The sequence below is a fragment of the Branchiostoma floridae genome, chromosome 3 (assembly GCF_000003815.2).
Source record: "Branchiostoma floridae strain S238N-H82 chromosome 3, Bfl_VNyyK, whole genome shotgun sequence".
Classification (NCBI taxonomy): Eukaryota; Metazoa; Chordata; class Leptocardii; order Amphioxiformes; family Branchiostomatidae; genus Branchiostoma; species Branchiostoma floridae.
The window spans coordinates 20,095,249-20,114,117 of record NC_049981.1 but is presented as its reverse complement, the minus strand read 5'-3'; the positions used below and the strand labels follow the sequence as shown (position 1 = coordinate 20,114,117).

At 41.5% G+C, this 18,869-nt stretch overlaps 3 protein-coding genes across 4 annotated transcripts in view; all 3 read left to right on the top strand.

The window, feature by feature from the left end:
• The window catches only part of LOC118410982 (protein FAM149B1-like), a 37,313-nt gene extending 26,417 nt beyond the window's left edge, over positions 1 to 10,896 (top strand). For both annotated transcript variants that reach the window (XM_035812971.1, XM_035812970.1), the window contains exons 3-14: positions 1,826 to 1,965; positions 2,292 to 2,417; positions 3,904 to 4,065; positions 4,234 to 4,427; positions 4,922 to 5,037; positions 5,450 to 5,562; positions 5,982 to 6,185; positions 6,517 to 6,661; positions 7,166 to 7,285; positions 7,597 to 7,678; positions 7,958 to 8,107; positions 8,613 to 10,896. In XM_035812971.1, coding sequence (XP_035668864.1) covers positions 1,826 to 1,965; positions 2,292 to 2,417; positions 3,904 to 4,065; positions 4,234 to 4,427; positions 4,922 to 5,037; positions 5,450 to 5,562; positions 5,982 to 6,185; positions 6,517 to 6,661; positions 7,166 to 7,285; positions 7,597 to 7,678; positions 7,958 to 8,107; positions 8,613 to 8,686 — 1,626 coding nt within the window. In that variant the 3' untranslated portion in view covers positions 8,687 to 10,896. The remainder of the gene's footprint in view (positions 1 to 1,825; positions 1,966 to 2,291; positions 2,418 to 3,903; positions 4,066 to 4,233; positions 4,428 to 4,921; positions 5,038 to 5,449; positions 5,563 to 5,981; positions 6,186 to 6,516; positions 6,662 to 7,165; positions 7,286 to 7,596; positions 7,679 to 7,957; positions 8,108 to 8,612) is intronic.
• A 1,216-nt stretch (positions 10,897 to 12,112) lies between these two features.
• LOC118412677 (BTB/POZ domain-containing protein KCTD17-like) lies at positions 12,113 to 13,662 on the top strand. Its single transcript, XM_035815688.1, has 2 exons — positions 12,113 to 12,360; positions 12,831 to 13,662. The coding sequence occupies exons 1-2, from the start codon at positions 12,155 to 12,157 to the stop codon at positions 13,036 to 13,038; spliced, it is 414 nt and encodes a 137-aa protein (XP_035671581.1). The 5' UTR covers positions 12,113 to 12,154; the 3' UTR covers positions 13,039 to 13,662.
• Positions 13,663 to 15,683: 2,021 nt separating this feature from the next.
• LOC118411732 (mucin-5AC-like) overlaps positions 15,684 to 18,869 on the top strand; it is a 9,341-nt gene continuing 6,155 nt past the window's right edge. The window contains exons 1-2 of the mRNA XM_035814214.1: positions 15,684 to 15,902; positions 16,713 to 18,303. Coding sequence (XP_035670107.1) covers positions 15,848 to 15,902; positions 16,713 to 18,303 — 1,646 coding nt within the window. The 5' untranslated portion in view covers positions 15,684 to 15,847. The remainder of the gene's footprint in view (positions 15,903 to 16,712; positions 18,304 to 18,869) is intronic.

Sequence of the window (18,869 nt, the reverse complement as noted above, 5' to 3'; positions counted from 1 at the left end):
GACATCTAAGTGTTAGAAAGATAATAAAAATGTCCGTCATGGTACTTGTTTAAGAATTTGATAGCTTGTAACTAACTTTTATTATTAGGTTATTACTTAAATTTAAGTGGTGCACCCAAAAATTGTTTGGTGCACCCAATTTTTTAAGCTGGCTGCACCAGTGCACCTAATCACAAAAATGAATTTCGAGTCCTGATAGCTTTCAGTCATGTGAGAAATGTGTTTGTTTCAGTCCCAAAAAAGAATTGTCAACATATACATGATGTAACATCACAACATACTTGACAGGAGATAAGTCAATCCAATGGCTCAATTGTCAGATACTTACAATATCCAGTTGAATACAACACAGGTGGAATAAAAGGAAAAGGTAGTCTTATAGCCTTTTTGAGACTGTAGTGGCCGTGAGTTGTTATCCTCTGTATTTAGTACACAGTACTGGAAGGCCCTTTTACTCGCTGACATACGTCGTGGACCCATTTCTACACCTGGGTTGAGTGAAAAAAGTTGTGTAAACTGCCTTTCCCAAGGACACAATGTCTGGCCAGGAATGCCATAAATTGAACATGTGATCTCTAGATCTCATGTTCGCTAGCCTAACCGCTCAGCCCTCCAATGCCACATACACATGTTGTAGAGTATTTGACAAGATATGTCAATAAAAAAAATCAAAGAACTGATGCAAGATACTGACAATAAGATATAAAATCTAGTACAAGAGTATGAGGAGCACTGTTATGCTCAATGCTCCGGAAAAACAGGCAATGTTTTAATTATAATTTTGTTAGTATTTTAGTCAAGGGGATGTGATGTGGTATTGTATCACCAAGCCATAGGAAGAATAGGGTGTGTATTTGTTTGTTTATGTATGTAAGCCCTGGCAACAGTGTACCGGCTCAAAATGCCCATGTGCAACCTGCACTTTACAGAAATTGTAGGTTGTGCAGTTCAAACAGAGTAAAGACATTAAACCAGAAAGACTTTCCCAAAATACAGGAAAACAAGTTAGTAACCATGTTTGACAGACCAACACAGCGAGCTTTTAAAGGTTGTTGTTACAACAAGTCTAAACAGTATAGACTAACACTTACAGAGGAATCTATGGTATGGGCCAGTCGATCCCAGACATATCTTCCACACAGATTTCCAAAGGCAATTTGAATGTAAACCACAACATACATGGTTCGTACATTGTTGTCTGTAGCAAGTAAATAGTTTTGGTGGGACTTATTTCGAGCTTGCTGAATTAATCTGAGTCCCAACAAAATGTGGACCATCATATTTGACAGTACTGTATTGGTTCCTTTATCGCTTAGGTGTATAACATACATTCGCATAATTCCACCAGGTGTCATTATACCGCCACCTCCCAAAACGTTGTTATAGAGGCCTTCTCAAGATTGTCTTCAACACGTTAATATCTGAATTGTATTACATTTAGGATATTTAACATTCAGTGCTCAAGACAATCTTGGGAAGACATGTAGGGAGATAATTACACTGAAAATACCATAATGAATGTGAGCTATGATACACACACACACTTACACTAGTCCCTTACAGTAAATTCAAAATTTTGGAAAAATATAATCCCTCAATTTTCACATTGTTGGTGATTATACTGTAACGGCCATATTTTCACATGTCACTGGAAAGAGCATGCCTAGTAATCCCTCAATATCATGATGTCTTCATTACAGATATTTTACTTACATTTAATTACTAGTAGATATTCGAAGTTACCAGACTCTCAAATTTACAGTGGCCTGTTTCAGATGCATCATGCCCTCACATGTACAAACTCTTGTGTTCCATGTTTTTGCAGGATTTTGACAGGCAGGCCTCTCAGAAGGTACGATACATGTTCAAGGAAATTGACGACATGCTGTACGAAGGCCGGCAGAAGGGAAACCAGCAGATCTATAATGAGTGCAAGGAGTGGGTCTCCATGTTCCCTCACCTCAGGTGAGATTCTCACAGAGACAGTATTCTTTGATTGGCAGTTCTTTGAAGTGGGGGTTAGGCTCTAAAGCTCCTTACACCTACAGTAGTTTTGGATAGGCTTTGGCAGAATCAACTGTCAGATGTACAAATAAAAGTTGCGTGGTAGTATTTAAATGTCAAATATGTGGTCAATTCTTGGTGGAAAGTTGTCGTGGTAATATGCCGCTTGAGATGATTGTAATTTAGCCTTGCCCAACTTAAGCATTATGAAAGTACCTTAAAGTTAGTGTCTGCTAGTTTTGTTATAATGTTGATGTGTGTTCTGATTACGTGTATTTCTATCCCAGAATATGTGGTGCACAGTTGCTGGAGCCTCAGGACCAGGGTTTCCGGCATATCCCCAGCGAAGGCACGGCGCGTCCGTCCACGGGAACTGTCGTCACAGACATGGCGGACATGGATGATCTGCAGGGGTAAGTCTGTCCTTCGGCATCATATATGGTGCATAAGGTTGTGCCTATCCCCGTTCCTTAGCCATTGGGCCACACAACTTTGTACATTGATGTGTGTGTACAACTCCCATTCTATTCTCCAAATGCTGAGTGTTAAGCAGAAAAAGTGACATGTACCATTTTTTAAGTCTTTGGTATGACTTGGCCTGGGATCCAACTCACAACCTACTGAATGCAACACTCTACTCACCAAGCCTTTGCACCAGTCCCATGACTCAGTATTTCATGAAAGGAATGTTAGTGGCTTGTATGGCTTTCTTTGCATTTTTAGCTGTGCAAAATTGATTTTAGGATGAGCAGACCTTACACAATCCGAACATTCACATAAGCATGGTATCCATGGCAAGAGTGACGTTACGGTTGAATAATGATAACATTTATCTATGGTGATAACACACATTGGTGCGCTCCAGGCCTTTTATTTATTATTAATCACAAATGCAATGCCATGAAATTAGTGCCTGGGGCATGAGAATCATCAAAGAGACTTTATAATTCCGTATCCTAGCGACCACCACAACAGTAAGCATGGTGCAGTAATGAGCTTTTTTTAAACCCCATTGTAAAACAGTCTCAGTGTGCTATTGCTTTTCGTCAAGGGTATCGCAAACATATGAATGTAACAAAATCCATCTGGAAATGAATTTCTTGATAGTGCAAAAGATTTACAATGCTAGCCCACTCAGCATTTTTTTTTTGCTAATAGATTTGGTGTAAATGGCTTGAACATTGAGTGGATTAAAAGAGTGAAGATATATCCCTGAGCTGCCCATACAAATTTTAGGTCATTTTGCCTTAAGATATATTTTGGTGACATCGTCCAGACGAATCCATAACAAAAGCTATTGATGAATTTCCCTTTTCCACAGTACCTCCTATTGTAGCATGGATAGGAATTTTTTTGTAATTTCAACCTGTAGAAAGGAAAGCTCATGTGTTTGTGATAGGGCTGTGCACAAGTACAATACAGCAAAAATCATTCAGGTACAGGTTCTTGTTCTTGTTCTTGTTCTTGTTATGATACTGGGCAACACCCCTAGTTTGTTGGGGCAAACCACCCAGGGCGTTGTGCTGTTGTGTTCAGGTCCAGAGTACCAGAACATCAATCTACCAGTACTGTACCTTTAATAGATTTACACTCAAGTATATACAGGGATCTTTGTGACTTTCATTGCTGAAATATGTTACTTCTACCACAAAGATGGAAATATAGAAAAGGAAGACAATGGAAACATTTCATATGATCTTTGATGCGAGATTCTCTTGAAAGAATGGGTTCTCTACAACTGAAGTTCAGATTAACTATTGGCAGTTTATTCATATTACTGTCATCATTGAAGTTAAATAGTTCAGGTATAGGTACCCTGTGTAGGTACCTAAGCCTCTGTACATCTGTACCTGATGTTCAGATGATGCTAGAATCATCCTGATGTTTTTCCTCTCCCAGGATTGCTGTCCAGGGGACCCACCTGGACGTGCTGTCTCCTCCTGAAGCTGCCCTCCGCAGTAACTCGCCAAACTCCCCGTTCTCATACCTAGAAGAGGAAATATTTGAGTGTGACGGATATGTAGAAGAATATTTAGCCTACGATACAAGTAATAGACAAGTGTAAGTGTACATTCCTTCTCAAAGTTTGATCCATGATAAATTTTCCTGTTGTATGTATAGAAGTAGCCTGTGGGGAAAGCTGCTTTTTTCTGAGCCTGTTGCAACCTTATAGTTTATTGTTGTAATATTAGTAGTAACAAAAGTCCTTCTGTTTTTAAACCTCCACAGAGATGAGGACTCTAGGACAGATTATAAACTACGTTACACACTTAGTCGAAGAAAAAGATTAGGACTCCCCCCAATCACGCCCAACGCATCGTTCAAGGACAACTTGGGAGCGGAGATCTTCGCCATGATTTGGTCAGAGGTCAACTCATGGATCAGACATTCCCTGAAGGTGCAAGTGGACCAGGCTTTGCGGGGTGAGATTTTCATCTTGTGATCCTTCTTAGTACAAAGTCATTTCCATTCTAGGTCTTTCATTATTGTGTTAACTACGTCACAGTGTTATCAAAGTGTATAACGCTAGTTCACCATTATCCATTGGCTGACCTATATCCACAGTTTTTAAACACACAGTATTTAGGGATATCATGTTGATGGAAGTTGGTTTCAAATTGCAGTATGTTGAATATTCAAAAGAAATATTTAGAATATTGCAGTTTGAAACCACCATCCATTGACTTGATATGCAGAGCAGCAGAGATAGGTTGCCCCAAGGATAAAGGTTAACTAGCATTATAGTGCATTTTTAGAAAATGAAGTTTACCATGAAAAAGTAACCCGTCTTAGGATAGTTGTCAATACTCGTTGCTTATGCAGCTTAAGTCACCATCAGATGTTGGGCAAGAGTTTGTTGTTTAAGAATGCATCTAAGACGTTGCTTGCCTCAAAGACATTGTGTGTGCCCTTGCAGAGGAGGCTGAGAAGCAGCTTGCAGAGATGGACTTCGATGATGTGGAGTCGCCCCTCCCCCTGCGGGAGCTGCCACCTCCCTCTCGGGAAGGCTTCAGTGGCTTCAGGCCTTCTATGGTGGGTTCACATGTCCTACTGTTAGCAAGACAGCTCATCTGTTATGCCTAGTATCACATAGGGTAGCAGGTTCCTTGCTGTTTCAGTAGCAGGGTTGCTAGCCCTTCCCCTTTAAGTTCACCTGACTTGGTAAGTTGATTGCACAGTTCCCTGTCTGGCTCAAATTCTCTGGACTTGTGGCTTTATCTCTATGACATCACAATGGGTCTTTTTGTTGTTTAGCTTCTTGAAGATACATTAGACAGTGTTAAGCAGTAAATCAGGAACAGTAAAAGTGAAATAAGGTTTCTGTACTGATTCCTTCAGTAGTTGATGTTTCTCAAACTCACAGCGCAGAGTTAAGTTTTGTAACAAATTTTACTACATGAAGGCATGAGTTCTGTTTAACTGCATCATGTTTGTACCTGTGCAGGGCCGCTATCCCAGCACCCTGGCCACATCGTCCTTCATGGACTACAACGCACTGAACGGGGTCATGACGATTACCACCAAGCCCATCCTGGAGAGGGCAAACACTTCCTTCCAGTAAGTTTCTCATCAAACAAATTTGTGTCTGCGACCAACTGGTGTATGTTAACTGTTTCATGTTGTCACTGAAGCATAACCCAAGTGGTTGTACATTTAAAAATTTTCCAACACCATAGTGGTTTGAACAAAAGAAAAATTGTGATCTGTACATCATTTAAAAGTTTAGACACAAATATGCTGTGTGTGCATGAGGTACAAATGGACACAATAGACAAATATTGTTTCCTGCTAAAACATCCTCTTAATTGATCATATCCTATCTTAGTTGGGTACTTAGTTGACCACTTATCTTTTCCCATTGAGGTTAGTGTGGGTGAGGCAGCTGGTGTGTTGCCCTATTGACCCATGTCCACAGGTACGTGGGGGTAGGGTAGCTAGTGTGTTGCTCAACTGACCCATGCCCAACTCTTCCGCAGGGAGCGCAGTGATGACTCGCCCGTGCGTGCCGGCTCCTCCATGATGATAGCGAGCGGGATACGGGGCCGACCGCCCAGTACAAGATACGGGTACAGGCAGCCTTCGGCGCGGGGTCGAGTGGCCAGACTGGCACCCATCCCCAACTATGACAGATCGCGCACGCCGGCGTTGGATGCAGATGTGGGCATCAGGGGCACAAGACTGTAAGGGTTCTGCTGTTTCTGCACTAATGCACTCTTAATCAACATTTCTCCCTCAATATTTATATTTTCTCCTCAGTATTTTTATTTCCTCCTCAGTATTTATGTTTCCCCCTCAATGTTTATATTTCCCCTCAGCATTGCCCCCTCAGTATTATTATTTCCTCCTCAGTATTTATATGTTCCCCTCAGGATTTATATTTCCCCTTCGGTATTTCTATTTCCAGTTCTATACATTGTACAGCTTCTATCACCCAGCAAATTGGTACAGACAGGCAGTAAGGCCCATGTAATGTAATAAGTTTTCTAATAGCAGACGTTGGTCTCATTTCAGGCAACCAGACAGCAGGTTGTCGTCCCCGCCCCATGTGCTGTCGCCCCAGCTGACCAGCACCTACCGGATCGTCAACAAGCACCTGCCGCCGCTGTCCCACCCGCAGGAAGCCTTCGAGAACAGCCTTCCACACGCCTCCGCCAAGGTCAGTGTCGGGACATGGTCGTGTTTGGGCTGCTCAGAAAAGATACATGATACTGAGAGATTTAATCATGTGAAGATGAAGATGAAGGTAGAAGTGTGATTAGATAAGAATTAGAAGTAGTACAGGTTAGAATAATCCTTGACTATATCCTTGTATGTAACATGACCAACATAACTTAAAGGATTGTGGAAAGGCTAAATTTGGCTCTTGTACGTTTTACAGAATTTTGGACAATCCTTAGAAACATACATGCAGGATTTGTACATTATGTGCACATTATTTTTGCTGATATAGAAAGTTAAAGTTTTTTTATGGCAATTAAAAGTTGTTAGACTCTTTGTGAAAAAGTCTATGGGATGAATTGAACTGCAAACAGGTGTGCAGATAAGCCACAGAGGTAGAGCACCTCCTGTTGGAATTTGTTGGTACTGCAGTCATTATTACTGCAGTGCTGGCAGTTCGTACGGGGAAGACCAGATTTTAACATTCTGTTTTACACTACAGGCGAAAAAGGGTCTGGGGTCCAGAGCATCCAGTGCCGTCATTGATGAAAACGGGAGAAGAACGTCAAAAATTATCCAGTTCAGCCCGGAATCGCGGCCCAACACCACACACACATTCAGGGTATGCAATTATAGGCTTAAAGATAAAGGTGGCCCTAGTGGCTCATTGTTATTGTTTGACTGAAAAATATAAAAGTACACTTTTATGTAATGCAATGGAGTACAAAGCAATTAGGCTATAATGAGGCTACGCTGTCTACCTACTTAAAAATGATCTGAGAAAAAACATTGTGTTAATTTGTTAAATTGTGTTAAAGAAAAATATCCCACATATATGTACATGTATGACAGAATTGGGGCCAGACCGAACTATACAATAGCTGTGTTCTTGACAGTTGAGGCTGTTCCTAACGTTTCCTTGTTTGCTTACAGGCGGACACCCCATTTGGTCTTCGGCGCTCGTCTACTCCAATGGGGACAAATAATAACTTCAGAACGAGTGGGTCAGCTTTAGGTTAGTAACCTCAACACTGTGGTTTTGGAAAGACACTGAGAATTTACTGGACAGGGTATCTACAGACTTACATAGTAACTTCTTGATAAATGCACAGTAATGTTTCATATATCAAACTGCTTTGCAAAGACTTTTCTTACCTACTTGTTAATTGCCATGACCATTGAAGTCCACTTTCTGGCTTGGAGTTGTAATGTTGTCATGTTTGTATAAAAGGCTACAAAAAGTAAAAAATGCATGCCCTGTCTCTTAACGCCTCCTCCCCGTGTTACCTCCCAGGGAACCCAGTCATCCCGGGGGTGGTGGGCTACGGCATCTCAAGCTCCGCTACCCAGATGGACCCACATGTCAATCATCCTGAGGAGATGGAGGATGAGGAGGAGTGGGGCAACAGTGAGAACTTCCAGATCCCGAGGACATCCTCATGGGGTGAGCCACTGGGCTGGGTTGTCTGCATGTCTCAGGGTTCCCTATGATAAATAGCCGGGTATCCAGCCGTATTATAGCTCCTGAGTCTCTTCTCTCCTCTCAGTAACTTGGGAGCTTTAATACGACCAGGTATTTGCAGAGAGGACAGAAGAGACTCGGCAGCTATAATATGGCTGGATACTGGGTGTATGATAAGGAAGACCTTCGTCTTTGGGGAATAGTTTGTATCTGTCTATATAATGCCTCTCTCTCTTTTTTTTTTTTCTTTCTCACCGTAGATTCTGTTACAGAATGGTATTCAACTCCCATACTACACAGTCATGTACTAAGTTACTCTGCCCCACCTGTATAAGTTAGTCTACATAACCAAGCACGAATCATGCAGATGTGAAAGTCATGTGCACAAGCAGGATATTTCATGGAAATGTGGTGTCTCCAAACTCTTGTTTAAGGGAGCATTTCTGACTGAAAGTTGTGTTTTGTTTTTACTTTTCCCCCCCCATAGGTCACTCTGGGTTGAGCCCCAGCAACAACCCGTATGCACGTGGGCGAGGGAAGCTGGGCAGTCTGGTCAGATAACCTCCGTGGTGCCGCTGCAACTCCTGCTACTTCTCACTGTCAAGTGCCAAGTCCTGTATCATAGCAATACTCTTATTTTCAGAAGGGGCAACATGGGGTCACCAGTGCAGCATACACTTCTTATGTCCAGTTACTTTGTATCCCCTACAACACCCCACCTTCTTCGAAAGTTGTTTTAGAACCTAATGTTTTGTCAAAAGTTTTGTGATATGTTCATCATTTCATGGCCAAAGCTACTGAGCATTTTTCTCTGAACAAGGCCACCTTCTAATGACAACCAAGCTTTTCCAGAAGTGTTTAAGAAAAGCAAAATATCTAAAACAGGCTGCAGTTATAACCAATGCTGAAGCATGGAGTGTTAACGAGAGGCTGTAATAACGTTGCCCCTAATGCCCTATACTCTGAAAATGTACTGCTAAAATGACTTATGGACTGTGTTTACAAGCCTATTTATGTTGCTTATTCATTTGGTTGATTTCAGATATGTCTAAGACTTGCGTAGCTTTTGTCAGCAACAGAATTTTTGCATTTTAATTGATTCATTGTCTCCACTTCTTCCTGGGAGGACCATCTACAATGTTGGTTTCTGGGTTTGCTTCGTTGCTTACCCACTTATATGTTAGTGCATGTATTGGTGTTATAAGCGCATTCCTGTTAAATCATGCCGTCAGGAATGCATCCGAGCCGTTTGTTTCAACCGATTTCTGCTCTCTTTACGGGTATCCTCCAACTGCCACTAGAAATAGACATTCAAGGTCTCATAGCATCTGTCTCATTGCATGTCTTTACAGTCCACTGGCAGCTATCCTCATTGTTGTTTGTGGGATTTCAAATGTGAAACACAGTACACATTCTGCACAAAACTTTCATGCATCAGATATATTCAACATCTAAAAGCTCTTGATACATTCTCGAGCTTATGGGAAGAGTACAGCATTGCAAATCAAAACAGTTGTTACATAGCCACAAGCCACTCAAAAGCATCAACAATCAAAAGTTCCTAAGTAGTAAAATGAAGCAAAGCAAAAAAAACCTCTTAGCAACGACACAAAATACCTCGTAGAATTTTGAGAAAGGACAACTTTTGTTTTGTTGCTTTTGTCCTTCTGTTTACCTGTTACATACTTTTGTTTTCTTAGTGGTCTTGTCTTGGTGATTTTTTTTGACGTCGGACTTTTTCAACCTTGTCTATAGGCATGTCTTGAAAACTGTTGTCTTTGAATTGGAACTTGTACAGATGTATCATAGATGTTATCAGCCATTTTAGCGGCTGAACATGATTGTAAAGTATCGCTTTAATAAGGTACCTAAGTGTATACAATTATTTGTACATAGCTGTGATTATATATATACATATACCCTGTCTTGTTGATACAAATGTATGTCCAAGGCAGAGTCTTACAATATGTATCTGAAAGAAAAAAATATCTTAACTCTCCTACGTTTTGTGTACTATATACTAAGCAAATTAACTCAAATGTTGTGGTTGTTGATAACTCAGGAATGCAGATTTAAGAATGAACTTCCTAATTTGTAATAGACAATAATGTTTTCTTGTCAGCAAAAGTTCACTCTTTGATCCATTGTAGTTCATTCTTCAGTCTGCTTCTGTGACTCCCTCTAACCCAATGTGCAAGTCAGCAAGTTGTGAAACTGTGCAATTTTAGCATCTTATTGCTGATCTGACAGTGGCCAATGATAGAAAGAATTTCGAAAGTCAGGAAAAGTTAAAATAACAAATGCTACACATCAATGCATGCAAGCATCCCCAGACAAGTCAGTACCTGTCTCCAAGATATACCCAACATCACTGTCAAGTGATAGTTCAAAAAGTTTGTAAGGAAATTTGAAACATACTACAATGTATATGTTTTACCAGCAGAATTGGCTATTCTAATCTTATGATTGACTTAATACCAAGAATTATACCTTTGTTTTCTACTAAATGTTACAGAGTGCTTTGAAATGTCAAAATGAGTGTATGGAAAAAAAAGTACTACCATAAAATGGTAAATTTACTAAGCATGTCCATTCCTAAATCTTGAATAAATACCAACAAGTTGTGTTGGTATCCTACAGGTTTGAACTTGTTGGTTGTAGTGATGCCTTACATGATTTAAGCCCTCTGATATTTATGTGACTACTTACCATGTGTATAGAGTATTTTCTTACTGCTAGATTTGGAATTAAAACTTATATCCAGATGCAAATGATGATGTTTTGTCATTCCTTTTAAAGAGGACTTCTTCATTATCTTATCAGCAATGAAAAGACAAAATTGTCTAGCAAAACTCTCAATAGAATTTGGACAAGTAGCCTGAAGTTTGCTGGACTCAGCATTAGGAATAGAGAAGAAATTGTAGCTGACTTAGTGCCTTGGACTCTCAGAAATGAAAAGAGGGAGAGCAACAACAATCTACATAGACACCTTTCATAAGGACACTGGCCTTAAAGTAGACAACAGGCAATGAGGGAAGACGGATGTATGTGGAGCCATCCTGTCACCAGGCTGCAAAGGCTCGACACAAGCAAGAAGACATTCACCTAGATCAGATTTGGTGGAATTGGTCAGTAGCCAAGAGACTTTTGACACAATAGTTGGATTTCATGTTGTTCCCAGTTTTTCATGACATTAAAGAGGTAAGGGACAGGAGGGAAATTGGCATTCTGTGATAGACACAGGTGTAAACACAGGACCAATAATAGTCACCAGACTCTAAACATCCCAACCTGTACGTTTTGATACATTGATATTGATGATAGATGGAAAAACAAGTAGAATGAAAATACATTATTTTGTACTTCTTCAGCCCTTGGTGTCAAATTAATGTTGCAAGCAATCTTTTTCTCCAAATCAGAAAAAAATAAACTCAGAACCAGATCATTATATTGGTGTGGCCTTACTGACCATACGATTGAGTGATTTCGGTTCTTTCCAGAGTAGTGGGCACTAGGTCAGCCGGTCCTGTCCCTCCCGCATTGGTGCTGTCCATGGTAGAACAATTACGTCCGTTGTACAAAGGCAACATCCTTGGTGCTGAATAGCTATCAGTTACACGAGCAAAATGCTAACGTATATGTGTACGCCAGTCCCTTTAATGAGCCATCGAGATACGCTGAGATAAATAGATAACGTTAGATGCTTGTTGATAGATTGGAGGATATAACACCACGGTTAAATAGTCTTAATAAAGCCAAATGGTAGCGCACTTTAGTAAGTGGGTCAGCCATCCTCTGGGACGGCTATTTCTGTCTGAAATCTTGACCTATAAAAGGCAGCTTACTCCGCGTAACGGTACAAGACAAAAACTCAACATAATGATCAATTCTGCACAGAAATGTCTCAACTTTACCACTTCCAGTGATTTTTAGGGTGTTTTGTACTTGTGAAATGAATTCTTTCTATCACAACGGCACTACATTGTTTACTGACCCCGCGGAGGGACATGAGTGGCGAGGTTGATAAACATGGCGGAGGATGGAGAGTCCGACTGGGTCCGACTGAATGTGGGTGGGACGATGTTTGAGACCACCCGCACCACCCTGGCTCGTCTCAAGAGCCAGTTCCTCGACAGACTCCTTGCCGAAGACTCTGGCTTCTCCAGGCCTGCTGACGGTGTCTACAAGATCGACAGAGACCCAGAGGTTTTCAGAGTTCTACTTAATTTTGGCAGGTAAACATAACGTTAACTTTGTGGCTTCTTTTCATTAGACAGCGATCGCAGTTGATACTACAGCAGTAACGTTAACGTTACAGACCGATAACTGTACCGATGACAACAAACAGTGACTCGCTTGCGCTTGGCTTAGCTTGTGGTAAAGTTTAAAATATCATTTCCCCACAATGTGGGGATGGACTACGTAGAGTAGAGTAGCTGGACATCACAGTGAAAGAAGAAGAAGAGTAAATATTTGAGATACTTGAAAGTGTTATGCTGTTCTGGGATAACAATGATATTATATAGGCTTGAAGTGATAGTCAATGACAACTTTATTTTCGACTCTTAATTTTCCACATGTCTGGAAATTATGTGATTAGAACTGTATGTCATTATAGAATATAGAAATGTTTTGTCATTGCTGTGATTAGTTGTCTCGGTAACATGGTGTTGTTTTGTTTTGTTTTGTTGTGTTGTATACCCAGACACGGACAGCTTCTACTGAACTCTCACGTGACGGCCGCCATGTTGGAAGCGGATGCTGACTTCTACATCCTTGGACAGCACGTTCGCCTGGCCATAGACGCACTGTCAGAGGACTCCGGCGCTGACAGCGCACAGAAGTACTTTGAAGCAAAGAAGGCCATGCGGAAAAGAAACCACCCTCTGACACCCTCATCTGTCAAGCATTAATGTTAATTATGAAATACATAAATTAATGTTGAATTTGTAGATACCATTTATGTCATAACTTGATAACATTCAACACAGGTATTCCTGTCTAGACTATTTCACAATATCCAACAGGCATCTGCTTGTATCTCAGGCTTCCATAGAATATTCTGAAGGTGCTTAATATGCGCCTCTGTTGAAAATTTGAATAGCTGATTCCATTGTTGACATTTATGTCCTTACCATTTTCTTCTTTAGGGGCACCAAATCTTCTCAACTACTGCTACATTTTCCCCTGAAATGTATGTTTTCTTTCCTTCTCTGTATGTATCCATCCACGTTGTGGTACATGTCTTTTGTATGTCTTTGTAATGTTTATTGAAATGAAATAAAGAAATTTAAAAAAAATGTTTTCTCAGGTGACGTAAAGGGAATCCAACACGTATTATGCATCATTCTTGGTCCAAGCCTGACCATGGACACTGTACTTTATTCTTTGTGACCATCTACCTGAAGCTATTATCAACACAAATGTAAAGACAAAATCATAAGGAGATAACATATTTTGTACTCATGTTTTTAACAGCTAACACTCCAAACTTTATGTACAAATAAAGTGAGGGAATTATATGACAAACCACGTCACTGTTATTGTGATTATTTCTCTCTGTCTAGCTAACCTCACTTTGTTACTACACCTTCCCCTCCATCATCTTCTTTGAACCTCAAAGGCAATATTTTCTCTTTTGATATTATGTTTTCTTTGTACAGGAAACAAGGAAATCCCGCTCCTATATTTATGACATATATTTTTTTTGCTTCAGTATGAGAGCGGTGAAAACGCCTGGTATGAAAAAGCGCACTGGATCAAAAGCGCCATGTAGCGGTGAAAAATATTAATGCAGTACAACAAACACAATAGCTAACATTGTAGCGCAGTACTTCAATGAATTGCTAGAGGCCGCTGTTGATCCATGATCGTCGACTTGTGCTGACTGCACCGATGGTAGATTGCCAGCAAAAAAAATTTGTCCATCAATAAGTAAATTTATGGACAGTTATGTGTTGATTCGGCGAAAAAGCTGAAAACCAGTCCCACAAAAGAACATTTTACGAAATAAACTTGTAAAAACCTTACGAGCCTTTTGAGTTTTCCTAGTAGAGTCTGTCCTAGGCCCCTACAAATGTTTATACTTGTTCCACCGGTTGTCCCTTTCACTTGTGGTTCGAATGCGAATTGGATAGATTATTTTTGAGACCAATTGAGCTTTTTTGATACAACCAAACTTACTTTCGGAAGGTCAAAAGTGATTCTCACCTAGTCCCATCCTCATCAAGAGGGTCGGGGACCATGGTTGCCTTTAGTACAAGAACAGCAATTGATTTGAAAAACTCTTTTTATTTTCATTTTTGGACTTAAGAATATTTCGTCATAACAGACGTTTATGTCAAAGCTCGCGAACAATGCTAACGTAACAATAATGAAACCCGAACCCGAAATCACAAGAAAACTTACAAAAAGTACTATCCAAGCCATGGTTTTGCTAATTGGTTTCACATATCGTTTCTGTCATCGAAGTGTCAAACTACAGAAGGTTTCATCTATTCCTGATTCATACACTCCACGTTTCACTATGCGTTATAGATTCTAATTTCTCATAAATGACGCCACCACGGGGTAGCATCCTCCACGAACTGATTTGAGCTAACTTGACTGGATGGCCTAAAGAAAGAGAGAAAGGTAGGAAGGGAACAAAGAATGTTAAAAACAATCAGTCTGGTCTTTGGAGTCAGATATTGGTTCCCAGTCGCGGTAACGCTATATTGACTTGAATTCATGGAAGGCATCCAAGGGACCCTGCAAAATGGATCCACGAGCAAGTGATAAAGACGGTTATGAAAACAAATCGAACCCACATAACGTAGTCAAATTGTAATCCTTTATCTTAGAAAACAAGGCGTACCTTCAAGTTCAGATTTTTTACTGCCAGTTACTATATGAGTTCAATCATCTTAACAATATTTGTGATATTTAGGCAAATCTTTGCGCCGTTTAAATCCAGAGGCTGTCACCAATTGGAAATAAGGGAAACGTGTAGAGCCATACAACATGAAAAGTACAAGTCGAATTCCAGGAAGAAAAATCTCCACAGATTAGACATCACGCTTCGTGTACCCTATAAAGCCATATATGTCTCTGCTCTGGATGTTGAAAATATGCAAGTATGATCTAACGCATGAAAATGAAACACTGTGCTCATGTCGTTCACGAATTCGCAATCATTTCCTTTTCGGCTTTTGGCCCAATAAAAGAAGTCATTAATCGTAAGTTGAACTTTGTAATTGTACTTCCCATTAAGTAAACCCGATCAACATCCTGTAACATTAGAGGCCGTTTTGTATCTGACCATCTATTGAAATAACGGGACATCGTTATTTTCTTTTTGCTGTCGCAATCCTTTACATCTCCCCGCCTACTTATACAAATAATACAGACGCGAATCCCTACCCGGGCCTCTTATTTCAGGTCCAGTAAAGGATTCGGTCATATCTAATACCAGAGGAACGGAACCCAATCCTATCTATAGCCTCCCCCTTTGTTCTACTTTACCCGAACGTACCCAACCTCCTAACGGTAAACATTTGCGGAGTGACGTGTGTTTGCTTGCTTGCGTTGCGGAGGAAGTCCGATGACCAAAGTACAGTCCGCCTCTGACTCACAGGTGAGCAGGTGAACAGACGGGCCACTCAGAAACACTCAACGCTGTCCCCCGAGGGACACGAGAAGACATTTGGACCCTTGCTGCGATCCAAGTAAACTGTAGCCATCATGAAAGCTGTTTTTATTGTCATTGTGGTGTTCGGAGCGCATCTGACGATCACAGGTACGGTGTAGCTTTTCTTACAGCTGTTATAAAACAAGTTCCGCCATTTTGGTGCCGATCTACAGTGGGTCATGTGCTTGGGATAATATTTTGTAATACTAACGTTAGTATAGATCTTTGTCAATGATATTCTCGAGGACGGTACGTTATCTATGGCTCACGGGCTGTGTGGAGAGGAAAACGACGAACTTGTATACGGTTTCAACACGTAAATCCAGAAGTGAATTAATTAGGGCACGGAAAAACATGTTGTATTTCAGTGCGAGCCATATATATGTCGGGTCATTTGTTATTAGGTTCAGATGGGCACGTCATCTACCTAGAAACCGAAGCTTGAACATTACACAGGTCGCTGTTCTGAGTTTTATATGAACATGGAAATCTTTATTGTTGACAGTTGTCAGTGTATATGATTCGTACATACCATACCATACAGCATGGTTGGTAGTACGTACGCGTAATATCACTTCGTACTCTGGTCATTGTCCTACATTCAAGCTTTGAAAAGTCAGTCAGTGCGCGTGTGGCTAGGCGATATGATTAGATATGGCAGAAGGAAGTCACGTACTGATGGTTTTCGGTATGTACCTACCTAGCTACCTGGTCCCTTCACCTCCAGGCCGTGTGGGGGTAGGGGGAAGGTATATGAGTACCGTAATTGGTAAAATTAGGATTTTACTCTCCTGGCGTTTCTTTTCAGCACTACTGCAGTTTACACCTGTCGTATTTAAAAATTATATTGACATAATTTGGGGTTGGTACCTTTAGATAACCATAGAGAGAAATAACCAGTGTGGTATGTTATTCCAGGCACGAGTACCACGGACATTGCGACTTCTACTGAGGCAGGGGGTGCAATATCACCATACACCACAACTGCAACATCTTCAAAGGCCCATACCACGTCGTTACCACCTACCGGAGATGGAAACGACACAACAGCAGACGGCAATAACACCTCTACTACTGCCAGTGCAGGACCTACAAGCGCGTCTAGCACTTCTCTTACTACTTCAACAGTTTCACGCACTACAGCCACTTCTCAACCCGTTACAGCTACTGCTACACCACATGACGCTACAGCAACCACCAACACACTACCTGTCGTTACAGCAACCAATACTTCAGATACAGGCATTCCACACCCTGCCACAGCACCAAGCACACCCACTGGCAGTACTGCAGCCTCCAGCACACAGCTCCAAACTACACCTAACACTAATGAATCTTCTCCGATGTCTACAACCGTTCCTCCATCCAACACTCCTGACAATGACACTACCAGTGTTCCCTCTACTCTCTCACACACCACACTATCCCTAACAACCATAGCCACAACACCCATTAACGGCGCGACTACTTCAGAAGCCAACGAAACTACTGAAACTTCACTAACGACAGAAGCTCTACAAACCACCACGGAAACACCAACGACTCCAGAGGGAAGCACCGCTGTGGTTGAAACGACCGCTTTTACGTCTGCCGCTACAACCAGTAAAACTATCACTCCAAATGTCACCGACGCTTCCCCGACAACAGTAACTGCCGCAGTCACCACACCTGTTCTTGCTAACACCACGCCTGAATCTACAACCCCCTCCGCCACGCCTCAACCCACAGTCCAGACTACAGGCTCTTCGACAACATCACCAGTCTCGACTTCGGCAGAGACAAACGACACTTCACAAAGCACGACAGGGCAGCCCCCTGTTACCACGGCAACGGCAGAAACCAACAGTTCCACCTCCCCAACTACGCCTGAATCTGTGGAAGGCAGCACTACCGCTTCCGAAACTACGGTGAACATCACTACCACCGTCGCTTCTGCAACCACGGTTGCCGAAATAACCACTCCCTCTTCTGAAACTACGGTGGGCGAAATAACCACTCCCGCTTCTGAAATTACGGTGGGCGAAACAACCCATGCCACTTCTGAAACTACGGTGGCCGAAACAACCACTCCCGCTTCTGAAACTACGGTGGGCGAAACAACCCATGCCGCTTCTGAAACTACACAGGACAAGACTAGCACTGCTGCTTCTGAAACAACACAGGGCAAAAGTAGCACTATTGCTTCTGAAACTACACAGGGAAAAACTACACCCACTATTACTGAGCAATCCGGAACCCCAAGTACAGAGCCTCCAGCGCCAACGACAAGAAGCACTACAACGGTCTTCTCTACCACCAGCAAGGACAGCACAGCAACAAAACCTGATGTAGGGCCCACTAACACAGCTGCAGAGAGTACACCAGTGATGCAAGAAACAACTCAGCAACAAGACCAGAATGGACAGACTTCTGGGATGAACCACGGGACAGTTGTGGCCCTAGCGGTCACCATCCCCATTGCAATTGGTGTACTCATCATCTCAGTTGTCTACATCCGCAAAAGAACCATGTGAGTACACCTCAAGTATTTCTTGCATATCTGACAAATACACTTAAGCCCCGGTCACAAGAATCGTACGACGTCCTTGCGATGGCATATTACGCCTATCGCACGATGATCACAGTGGATCGCAGCTAAATCGTAAGCAAAATCAGCCATCGCAGAGCATCGGATGATGTTCAAAATTTTTCCAGCGTCGTACGATTTTTCACTTGTGTCTCTTCTGTATAGCCGTCTGACCGTTTTTGTGCTTCTTTAACCAACAAAATGTGGACATAGCTGCTGAATACCTTCCTATAATATCTTTAACTGTAAAAATGAATTAAAAAAGACCATGACAACAAGAGTATTACAAGCAAAAGTTCAAACAAATCAAGTGTGAGTACTGGTATGGTTATCTCGGCCTGCTTGCCGGCTATACGTGTCAGGCTCTTTCGAAGATCGTATCATGATATGCTATCAACAAAAAGATGCCATCATACAAAAATCATATCATAAGCATTATATCATATATATTTCCGACTCATAGAGCCTGCCTTTATGGATTGAGTGTCCCCATGGTTTTTACGATTATG